Source organism: Numenius arquata, chromosome 2, assembly GCF_964106895.1.
Source record: "Numenius arquata chromosome 2, bNumArq3.hap1.1, whole genome shotgun sequence".
NCBI classification, from domain to species: domain Eukaryota; kingdom Metazoa; phylum Chordata; class Aves; order Charadriiformes; family Scolopacidae; genus Numenius; species Numenius arquata.
In genome coordinates this window covers 38,671,188-38,683,615 of record NC_133577.1, presented here as the reverse complement: position 1 = coordinate 38,683,615, position 12,428 = coordinate 38,671,188, and the positions used below count along the sequence as shown (strand labels likewise).

At 34.2% G+C, this 12,428-nt stretch overlaps 1 protein-coding gene across 1 annotated transcript in view; it reads right to left on the bottom strand.

Moving 5' to 3' along the window:
• Window positions 1-12,428, bottom strand: part of LRPPRC (leucine rich pentatricopeptide repeat containing) — a 93,385-nt gene that overhangs the window by 52,108 nt on the left and 28,849 nt on the right. Inside the window, exons 14-22 of the mRNA XM_074144521.1 lie at window positions 11,919-11,988; window positions 8,871-8,898; window positions 6,476-6,533; window positions 5,219-5,325; window positions 4,928-5,005; window positions 4,527-4,580; window positions 3,704-3,817; window positions 2,349-2,479; window positions 903-988 (exon numbers count right to left, since the gene is read on the bottom strand). Of these exons, the coding sequence (XP_074000622.1) occupies window positions 903-988; window positions 2,349-2,479; window positions 3,704-3,817; window positions 4,527-4,580; window positions 4,928-5,005; window positions 5,219-5,325; window positions 6,476-6,533; window positions 8,871-8,898; window positions 11,919-11,988 (726 nt within the window). The remainder of the gene's footprint in view (window positions 1-902; window positions 989-2,348; window positions 2,480-3,703; window positions 3,818-4,526; window positions 4,581-4,927; window positions 5,006-5,218; window positions 5,326-6,475; window positions 6,534-8,870; window positions 8,899-11,918; window positions 11,989-12,428) is intronic.

Genomic DNA, 12,428 nt, shown 5'->3' with positions numbered 1-12,428 from the left:
TATTATGATTTGGAAAACATCAGCTTTGCTTATTATTTTTCTAACAGTAAGCTTAATAAGAGGCCAAGACAATTTTCAAAGAAAGATCTTAGAAGAAAAAAAATTACATTAGCTTTTTCATTTCGTTGTATAGTGTTTTATATGAAACCATAACATTTTGTGTCTAGGCTTGGACTGTGCTTTTATGGCTTGAGTCTTCTACAAAATCATAGAACTCGATATTCAGAATCACCTTTTAAAGTTGATGACAGTCTAGAATTCTTTTAAAGATCAACCAAATAATGTAAATTACAGAATTATATTAGACAATTACAGAAATTAAAGAGCTAACAGCTTAATGCAAACATCTAGAAATAAAAAACAGGCAGTTTCCAGAATGCTCATTAAAAGCCAAAATTTCCAGGCAGTTTGACAGATTGACTCTAAAATTCAGTAACAAACACATAAAAGAATACTAACAGAAAAATATATACTTTATAAAAAGTTAAATGATTTTTTGCAGTACTTGGCTCTTATAAGAGGGTTATGTTTATAGGGTTTATGTTCAGCCTTCAGACCTTCTTAAGCAAAAACAAAGCCATTAGTCTAGGCACATACGCAATTTGTGCCATAAGTCATGATCTTCAAACTCAATCCAAACAGCAATGCTAATAAAAACTAGCTGCAGAAATGCAAAAAGCACTGAGCTGTGCAAATGTAAATGACAAGCTTGCCAATCCATTAAAACTAATGGCCTGCACTGTCCAAGCATCTCTGGTTGAATTCACATGCAAATTTGTATGCAAAATGTTGAAGCACTTTTCAGGACATGATATACCATTAATATCAACTCACATTTTTATTCTTGAGGCAAGATATCTTTATTATATAGCAGAAACACACAAAGAAAGCAAATGGATTACCTTCTAGTCTACCGTGCTTTCCTAAGACTTCTACCAGTGCTACGTACTTTCCAGTGTCAAGAGCAACAGGTGAATTCTTAGGGAAGCTAGAAATTAAAACATTAAGAACTGTATCAACAGAAATTCACATTTTACAGAGTCAGCTTAAAGATTTATTTTTAAGACCACATAACAAAACAACAGCACCGAGAGCTAAAAGTTATATTAAATATTCAAGGGAAAATCTGAGAGACTTTAAAAGATGCTCCATTAAAATGTGATTTTAAAATATTATCCACACATCTTCCCTCCCCCAAAACCCAGTTATATTTTAAAGAGGCAAATAGTTTAATTAATTATTTGGTAGTTATTGCATAAAACAGGATATTTACCAGAAGCCTGGGAAGAAAACTCAGTCCACGTGGCTGGGCCAAGGCTATATTCTTTTCGATAAAGAATATGAAACTATTTGCCTATGCTAACACGTTAAAAGCTACTATTTTTAAGTTTCTGCTATGTATTTGTTCTCTTCTTTTTTCTGGAAGTTTTACAATTAATTCCTCCTCTGTTGTTTCTTTTTGTAATAATTCAAAGAGTCAACTCTTAGCGATATTATGCCACACTTCAGGCAGATCAGTAAAAACGTGCTACTGCAGTGAAGCTCCACTAGAAGACTCAATTCTACTTCATGCGAGCTGACTACGGGGATTGTGTGAGAGGAGCAATACAGCCAAAACCAGTACACTACCGCTGTTTCCAGAGTGGCAAATTTCTTGATATTCATAGTTCAATCATTTCACATAATTTCAAACACTAGCAGGGTGTAATGAGCACCTGCCTGCTAACCTACTGTAAAACCAAGGCAAATACTTTGTGAGCACGTATGAAAGAGAGAGAACCTGGAAGCAATACATAACTTCTTCTATATTCACAGTACCATCAGACCGAAAGGAGTCTTTCATGGGGAAAAAAGGAAGATATCTGAAGATATCTTTATCTGGAGATAAAAATTTAAAGTAGAACTCTAGTTGACAATCCTAAAATAATGTCATTCAGAAACACTGCTATACTAAAGACAATATAGGTTCAGCATATTCTAAACACATTCTACGTCCTTTCTAACACACAAGTACTTTTTTCCCCTTAAATTAAGTGCCTAAATTGAAGTTTCACTATCTATGTTTAAAATAAAAACAAAACAGATCATACATAAATATCTGCCTTTTTAAAAAAAAAAAAAAAAAAAAAGATAATTACTGACCATACAAAGTAGCTGCTTCTGATGTTCAATTATACAAAGCAAATTTTTTGTTTCAAAAAACCACACCTCTGTTTTAAATGCACATACATTGGTGGAGAAAACTAATTAAAAATGGATGAGGGGGTTAATACTCAACCTACTTAATTCAACAAGGTCTGTGTATCAGCATAAATCTCTGTGACATGTTTCAGTGCCGGTGTACTTACACTTTTTCTTTCAGGTTCATTGCCTCTTCTACATTATCATGTCGACAGCACAAATTTATTAAGGCTGCATAGCCACCGACAACCATGTCCGGTTCGTATTTGGCTTTCACTTCAAGGGCTTTTTGCATATTCTAAAAAAAGGAACAAAGCAAAGATGTGAACTAGAGGAAAAGTCAATATGACATTAGGATTCTTACATGTTCAGTGTGCTGTTACATGACTGCTTTAGTGCTTTTAGTAGTATAAGATCACATTTGAAAACACAGTGCTGGAATGCTTTAGCAAATTTTAAGTGAAAGCTATTTTGCAGAAATTAGTATTTTTCTAAAACACCTTTTAGATAAACTTGAGACTAGAATCTAAATAAGTTTTCTTCCTTTATGTTTATATTTCTAGCATGTTTTAATGTAAGACTTTTTTTTTTTTTTAATCCAGACAGATACCATAAAGATGATTAACCCAAATTCTAAAATAATTCTTATTTATTTGGAATTCGTAACAATTTTCACCTGGTACACTGTCAAACACATAACAAAACTACTTTCTAAAGAATAAGAAACTACTTAAAAAATAAGAAATTACTTAAAAGGTGGTTTTTTTTTTTTTTTTACTTTTTTTACACATTCATACATTTGACCACTTCGAACTTAACAATGGTGTTTGCTTCTAGTTTTATTTCATATGCAAAATCATAGAGACAGCTGAGAATCACTCTAAGTTGTATTCTTAGCAACAGAGAATACTGTGCTATCATCTGCATGACTGTTACTGCGCCTATATATACAGCTTTATAGGCAGGATCATACTGAACAAGAAACTGAATAAAAGTGTGGTGATACCCCACAAATTACAGACACACACTAAATGAATGTAAACTACAGCTGGACGCCTGCCGAACGAAGGCAAGAGACCCTTTATCTCAGAAGAGCTTTCCTCCTGCAGGAAAATGGAATTTCAATCCCTGCATTAACAACCTAGTAATATTTGAATTGCAAATGACTAGTGCATGTATCAGTTGCTTGACAATCTAGATATAAGAGACCGGAGCCATGGCTTGAAAGGACATTTGGCATGTATGATAAACCTATCACAGCTGTTACCATCATTCACTTTGCAGATTATTGTAAACAAACTTCAGCAACCCCAAAACATGCCATTCAAGGTGTTGTTGAAATTAGTTAACCTTTTGATTTAATTGCTTTTTGCACTTATGTTTGATTTATAAGCATCAAACCATGAAACCTCAAGCACTGCACTTGTCTTTGCTTAACTATGTCTTTCCATAACACAGTCATTTCTGTCCCTTTAAAAATATAGCTATGTGTTTCCAATTATCTCTGCGTTGCTTAAGATACCTCTTCTTCACAAAGAGCATGTATGAGTTGTTTCAAGACATCTGTAATAGGCTGGTTTTCAGCTTTTCGCTTTTCTAGTTTCTTCTCCAAAGCAGACACGTCAGATTTAGCACTCTAAATGGAGGTAACAGAAAGAATGTCAATTGCAAAAACACCCTCCCTGAACAACTTGTCGGATCACTTTAATAGAAGACAGACAAAATAATCCTCTTCTTTCATACTATAAGAAATTTTTTAATCATTTAAGGTGCTTTTATCTGTTTAAATAGTACATACTAATTGAAGATTTGAGTCAGAATACAGTAAAAAAAGCATTAAATAGCATATCTACAAAAGGTCAACATTACTATTTCTCTCATACTCTGTTCTTTGTGTTCAGGGAAGTAGGGAACAGAATTCTATTTCTTTTTCCATCTCCACTTTCCTCAGATCAGAGATGTAAAGACTTGACACTCCACCATTAGAAGCAGTATGGATTTATGTGGTTCCTGCCACTCAAGTGGATCACTGTAATTTGCAAGCGTGAATTAAGCCTCATATCACCACTGTTAACTAACTAGAAGTTTCAAAAAAATAATTACCAGACAGGGAAACTGAGGCAGGAAAACTCAGCCAACTCCAAGGTCAAGTATCAGGTCTATGTAAAAATCTGGATAGCCTTTACTTCTACTGTAGAAAGTAACCCCTGAACTTCAAATGGTAGATTTAAATTACGTTAATATGCCTCCATGATCTGAAAGCTAGTGATTACACTATCTAACATCTACATCCAAATATTATTATAACAGTAAGAACAGGTATAGCTATCTGTGAATTTACTTACTTCTGGAATGTTGTCTGTAGACGGGGATTTTTTATGAGACAGTAACCTTGCATCCTAAAATGTAGTAAGACAAAGATATCACAAATCGCCCCCAACAAGTTCAATCTCTAAGTAAGCATATCATGCTAAAAATGTTCAAGTTACTCATATAATTGCAATGCTTAAAAAAGCTGTATTCTGCAGCATTATCACATTGACTTGAAAATGCACTTATTAAATGTATCCCTCAAAAACTTTCACATATGAAATGAAAACAGCTTTCCAGTGAAAAATCATGGAAAGGTTAAAAGGCTTACATATAATCAATGCATAAAGATACTTATTTTGCAAAGAAGAATATATTCATAGAGTACAGATACTCCATTTTTTACCTTCAAAGTAATTGTTATAGAACCACAGACCTTAATTAATTCAGGAACTTGAGAGGAGTCCAGCAGTCTGCAAATGCCGCTGTAGTGAGTTGTAGGGATAACTATATTCTGTACCAAGAGGTGGGGAAAAAAATTATATGAGTTTTGAAACACAACCAAACTGAAATTTGTCTAACAGAAATTATCTCAGACGTAATTCAAGTCTCCAGCTCTTGCATGTCATTGAGAAGTGGTCTGGTTGTACTTAAAAGCAGCAATTTCAAATCTAATAGATACATGTCAGGAAGGACAGGCATTATGTAGCAAAAAATGAAATGGTACCATCTTCTTCAGCTGATGGAAGTATTGTCTCAAACGCTCCTCCTTGGCCTGTACCTCTGAGTCACTCATGCTGTCAATCAAGTGATAAAGAAAATAGCCAACAGCTTCTGTGGAAAAAAACAAGAGAAAGCATTCCACTAAAATTACCGAGACTGTCATGTTATCAAGATTAATTTATAAGAAATCATTTTGGTGTGAGATGTCACCCTGATGAGAGGCTCTGAAATGGCAACAATGATCACTGAGGCATAGAGATTATGTGGTTTGGGAGCACATATCTAACTGGTGAGTGAAAGGAATATTAATTATTTTCAGACCTAGTGACAGCTTTTCAGTACAGAATCTTACTTCAATCTATTTTTTCCACTACTGTGTGACAGAAGTGGTACTGCCCAAGGCCTTCCCCCCCTTTCCTGCCCGCTACCCCAAATAGTTGCCACAAATATTTTGTCATTGCTCAAAAGAAAAAACAGATTTCTAACACTTTGCATATTTATTCTGTACATTTTACCCATTATATTCCATTACCAAGCTACAGTAAGTACTGTAGTGTTAATATAAAAAAATAAAAAAGATTTTAACCATTAGATAACCTAATACTGAAGAAGTTGCCTTTTAGCCAATGAAAATCAAGATTCAGAGATTTTAGCAAATAGTGCTAAGTTCCTTACCTATGCAAATGCAAAAATATATGGGGTCCTGTAGCTAAGACTAGGAAAAGCATCAGTAATTGTCTTCTCAACTGTCAGCTTTCCTCATACCCCTTTGCCCCTTCTGCCCCAACGGGAGGAAAAAAAAAAAACAACTTGTTTTTTAAAAAAACAGATTATACAAAAAAAAGTGTACTTATTTCAAAGTAGAAGATTTGGGATGTTAAGTACCATTTTCCTTCAAAAAATCAGAAGGGCTACTAAAGGTAAAACTAGGTTGAAAGACTGCATTATTTTTTATTTTTTTTTAAGTATTAAGCACTGATACTGTGTTCACTCTAAATCTCCATTTCGGTGAATAAATTTAGAAAAATAAATCGTTATCAGCAAGATTTATTTATAATTCTAAAAAAAAAAAAAAAAAAGGATCTCATGGATCTCACAAAATATGCTCTGATTATTCGAATCAGGATTTTACCCAACATGTTTTCAAATTTCACTTTCAAAAAGAAGCAATCAGTGTTTACTGTTGTAATCCCTCAAACCCATCATTACACAGAAGAACGGATTTGTGGATAAGTTACAATCATAGAAATTGAAACTCTACCAGTTGGTCCTGCAGGCGTCAGGCAATAACGTTCATCCTTGTACAACAGTTCTGTTATCTGGTAAGACAGAATAATCGTACATTGCAGCCAAAAGAAGCAAGCAAGGACAAATAGTATCTGAAATTGAATTCTCAAAATAATAAAGCATTTCTCTGTTAAAGTATTATTCTTTACCACATCATAGTAATTCCCTAAGAAATACAATGAAGGTTTTTTTTGTAAATAATAGGTTTTTCTTAAAAAAATATTGCAAACAGAAATGCTTTCTGAGGTATGGCAGTAAGACAGACACTCTGGTATTCTGTTTATGTATCATTCTACAGAAAGTTAGCTATTGTAAGACATTGCTTAAAGCAAATATTAACCAGTGTCGCTCCTGAGATGCTACAATTATGTTCCAATTTATCAAAAGGCTAAAATTGGCCCATAAAGCTTTTTTTTATTATTATTTTGAAAGAAGCAAATGCATGAAGAAAATAGAGGAACACAATTTATCATGCTCTGCTAGATTTAAGATAACTAGTACAGCTGTTGCAAGTAAGTGCCATTTTGAATGACAAAGTATGCATCCATAAAAATTAATTGCATTTGACTAAATTTAACACACATTCCCATCAGTCACACAAACTGAAGGAATACGTAGATTTTCCTTCATCACAGGAAAAGAAGCACTTACCCAAAACCCCCCAAGTCCTATCTAAAAATACTTAACTAAATCACTTTTAAAATGCATTTGACTGTCATTAAGGAAATTACATCATCTTTAGTTAAAAAATGAGATTTTAAGTACTTCAAGAATTTTGCTTTATAGTCACGATGCTAGAATGCAATCTGAAAGAAGTTAGAGTGAGATGCATTCCCATTGTCAGTGCTGTAAGTAATGACAGAAGAAAAGGAACCCTCACCTTCAATTATTAATAAAAATGGATAAACAAAGCCAGAAAATATCAAATATGCAATGGAATACTGCATCTATCACTTCTCATTTTACCAGTACCACGGACACTGTGGACAGTTAAACTACAGCTTTCTTTTGCCCTTTTGCCCTCATTCTCGTGTGACAAATCAACAGATAGAAGAACCTACAACTACAAAAAAAATCCCAGAAAGTCCTGATAACACAGTTCTCCTTCTCAATGAAATTTCAGAGAATACCAAAAAAGGATGGATTACAGAAAAAAAATGAATTTGTGATATTATTTCTAATGCTAAGTATGTGTTTATTTCCCAAGTTAGCATTTCTTATTTTAGAAGGTTAATACATGTATTTACTCATAAATTTAGCAAAGACAACAAAATGTATCTTCCTTCCATTGTGGAAAACAGAAGAAGTAACTCGAGACACTACTTCATGTGCAGACCACAATTACTTCAGTCCTCTGACTTTCCTTCAAAATTAATTTCATAATGGGAGTAAAAAGAGATCCCCTTTATTTTCTCTCCCTGCCCTACTTTTTCTATTTTTTAAATGTAAAAAAGGAAGGATAAAGGCAGAGGACTAAAAGATTCTCTCACCATAATCTTCACACAACAGAAAATTGTAGTAAAATACATAAAAACCTGGCACCTCACACCTGTACCTGATTTATACAAATCATTAATCATTAGCTTTGCAAATTACAATTTCCATTTCATTCCAAGATTGCTTTGAAAAATGTAAAATACATTGCAAGCCATGTACTAGTTTATTAGTCAACAAGTACAGCATCAAAGAAGAAAAAAGACAAAAAGCACAGTGCATCCCCTCCCAAATTCTGTAACTACATCCCAAGCAGTATCTGCCAACATCTCCTCTATTCTACTGTTCTGCAAAATTTACTGACCAAGTTATATTGCAGTCTTTCTAAAGTAGCCCGTACCAGGGAGGGCACGATGATCAGTCATTTCCCCTTGACTTCACCCAGGTGATTTCTGTTATCTGGCTTTGCCTTCAATGTTTAAAGTTATATGACAAAAACTTTAAAATTCTAATTGTGTCTTATTTATCTTATTAGTGCTAGTGCGGGGATACGAAGAAAGTTTAGGGAAGGCAGGAAAGTGAATTAAACCATGTCAGACTGTGCAGCCATGGCAGGCTTTGTTCCAGAAGCTACAACTATACTTTTTCTACCTGAAGCCACAACCTTCAGGTATAACAATTTTGACCTAGAAATTGGTGTAGCATAAGCTACCCTACACGGTAACACCACATTTGATTCTTCACAATTACACTTAACTGTCCAATTTTAAAATTCAATTTCATACAGTTGCACCATCTGCCACTGACAAAAGTCTTGCTCAAATTAATCAGGTTGCCAATTATTGGGCTCAGAATTCAGATTTACAGTAGTGCATCATAAACATGCAGTGCCTAAAGAACTTGATTTTATTTGCAGCATTATTATCTCCACTTACCTTGCTCCAAAGATCTACATCATCTGAGCTGAAGAGGGCAGCAAAGGATAACAAATTAAAAGCAACAAAATGATTTTACTCTTCTATTTTTTTAAATAAAACCACAAAACATTAACACTGAAGATTTTAATCAATTATTTAAATAAAATTTAAATACAATAATTGCCACATATTGTTTAAACCAACTTTGTACAGAATAAGTATTGTACTTTTTACTATACTGCATATGGTCACAGTTTCTGCTAATTAACTTAAAATAATGCAGCAACCCAAACAGATAACTAAGGCTACAAAGAATAAATTTTAGTTTTAATTTTAGTTCAATCTTTTAATGTCCTAATTGTACTTTTTTTACTTTATACTTCATTCTATTTAGCATTTCAAGAACATAAGCTTCACTCAAACAAGTCGCAAACACTCAATATGTGGAATTTGCTAGAGCTAAAATCTAGACTCCTGTGCATTAAAATTAGACTTTTAGTATAGAAAGATTAACTACAGGCAGCTATAAATGCATTTCTACCATGCAAAAAAAAAGTAACCACACCTCTTAAAGTATAATGTTTATTTCAGTGAGATAAATAGATATTTTAAAAAATAGAAAACAAAACACAGAAGAACTCCAGTTTCTCCCCTCATAGAACAGGACAGAACTTGATGGAGAACGCTTCTCTGTATGTCATCAGGTTACCACCAAAGATCAAATGTTAACCAGTTCACTAAAGCATAAAAAACCCGACATATTAAAATGTTAACTCTAATACTGAAGTATAAAAAACCTGACACATTCCTATAGTTGTAAAGCATCAACACTCTCGCTAGAAGCTATAACTTTTTGACAACTATAAAGCAGCATTAACCTAGACAAGGCTAAGAGAACAAAATCTTATGACCTTATCTTCCTATGATTCTCATAAGAGGAAAATAAGATGTCAGTTTGAACAGGTGCACAGAAACTTGAAAGCATTCATAGAAGTTTAGGATTTTATTTAGGAGGTTCAAGCCCATGAAACATTCATTCTTTTTGTGCTACTGCCACTTGTATTTGAAAACGAGTCAAATGCAGGTCCACACAGAGGGGGTGTGGGGGTGGAAGTGCTATCTGTGAGGTTAGTTAAGCTTTCCTGGGTGAACTCGCTCCACCACTGACAGCATGACAATGAACTGCAGATATCAAATGCATCAATTTCCTAAAGTACTTGACTCTGAAATAGTAATGGTACATCAGGCAGATAGAATGGGAATACTTTGAAGCAGTTACCAGAGAAGAGCAGCTTCAACAGAAATCCATAAACTAGTCTGCCACAGACATTGTTCATGTGTCCCTGGTGTCCATACCCTGTACTTTTGCACGCCAGTCCTAAACTCCACTCATTTCAACATTCGAGACCAGCATTTAGTCATAAAATTTTGTTGCAGTCTTTACAAAAGGTACAAATATTGTTTTCTTCTATCTTATCATACCCTCAAACTTAATTTTCAGGCTGTTCTAGCCTTTAAGCTTAAAATAGAAACGGACACATGAATTGGCATGCTTTCAGAAACAATACAAAGGTGAAAAATTTGGGCACAGCCAACCTTGTACACAGCTTCTGAAACCAGGTAGTAACAAAGGCAAACAAGAGATTAATATTAAAAGAAATTAAAAAACCTTATGCCAACTTACAAGTGGCAAAAAGAAGGGGAAACAGTAAGCTGAAGTTAAAAAAAAAAAAAAAAAATCCCACCATAAACCCCCAACCTTAATTTTCCCCAGAATTCCGAATTTTAGCCCAAATGTTCGATAACTATTGAAATCACAACAGTAGTAACTGTTCCATCGCCAAGGAAGAACAGCTAGTTTTCACAATACAAGTTGATAACGTTTTAAAGATACTTTCAATCACATTCTGAACACCTGCACAACTCTCCTTTCTACTGCAAGTCCTACTTCAGTTGAGTATTTATCGACAACTTACAGAGAGAAAATGCGTTTCAATAATCTGTTACTTTAATTAATACATCTGAAATGGATGATTCTGGGGCTGGCTACTAGAAGGAATGGTAAAATAACCCTACTGGATCTAAAACTTTATTTCACTTATCCCCTGTATGTCAAGGTCAGCCTAGTTAACAAATCCAATTTGAACACTGGTTTGCTTAGTCTCCTCCTTTTCTCATGGTAGAGCAGGATCAGCTAGATAGAATTCGCAATGTACTAGGAAATCATTTCGGTCATATTCACCTGGTATGTTTTACTAACGTGCAACCTAAACATAGGAAATAACTTAGTCAACAAAATCAACATTCAGACTCTGGTCTGAGTAATATTAAGTGACCGCTCTGGTTCCCAGTGGTGTGGGTATGCTGCAAAAAAACCTCACTCAGTCCTAAATTTTTGACTGAGGTAAATAACGAATGATAGAAATGCTTGTTAATTCACATATACTTGCATAAACTTAGGACAATCCTGCAAGTTAGCAAGGAACCCTCCTTACACAAGGGGACCATAAGGCTGTGAATACAAAGTCATGACAATGTAGCACAATACTAGGTGTTAAGTGTGAGCTTCCAGGAATTGTATTAATCCAAAGGGCACAGAAAGCTACCAGATGTAGCAGAATATGCCTGGCTCCTACTGGTATTTTGTGTTCATTAAGCACCCATTTACTTTAATGGTAACATCAATAACCTTCAGGGAAGCCTTACATTAGCGTAACAGTTTATAAAGAAAATAGTGAATAAAGATAAACCCCCGAATGTTTACTACCCTGAGAAGTTTATATATTGTCAAATACCACAGAACAAACAAGTACAGTTAAGTTCTTTTTAATCCACTACATATAATACTCATATGTAGCAGAAGCAAGGAAACCAGGGAGAGCTGAGAGGAACAAAGATATTCTTCAGGTCTGCTACAGCTGGAATCCTACTTTTCAATTTTCAAACACGGCGTGTGCGGGGAAAGACCACGCAAACTTGTGCTCAACAAGGCAAAAAAGAGATGGAACTTCACCACAGAGGAAAAAAAAAAAAAAAAAAAAAGAGGTAAACGTAAAGCAACCTTACCTTTTAAAACCCAAAATGAGGCTGTTTCTAAACTGACGGATATCAATAGGAGGTGTGCTTGCTGAAGATACTGTAAATGAAAGAAATATTTCTAAATGATTATTGTACAAAAATCCCTGAACTGCGGTAAGTCAGTAGGTCATGTAAACAGGGTGTAATTAAAAAAACTATTTTGTTAGTTAAGTAAATGCTGACAAATTTTTGTAAAATTTCAAATTTCAAAATTTCAAATACCAGGGTATCTGAAACAGTCTTGGTTTTATCAGCCCTAAATCTGCTCCATTTCAAAATGGATCAAATATTCTAAAAGAGAGATTTGTCCCTCTTCATTGCCTTTAATGCCATTAGTCTTCTACAAAAATCAGTAAGAGGAGTAAGCATTTTATCTGTAAAAAAGTACAAGACCGAAGAAAATTCTCTGTTCCAAAAAGCAAAATAAAACCCAAACAATCCAATCAAGAAAACCTGAGGTACTAGCTCTGGAAGAAAAAAAGATCAACTAGAGGCAAA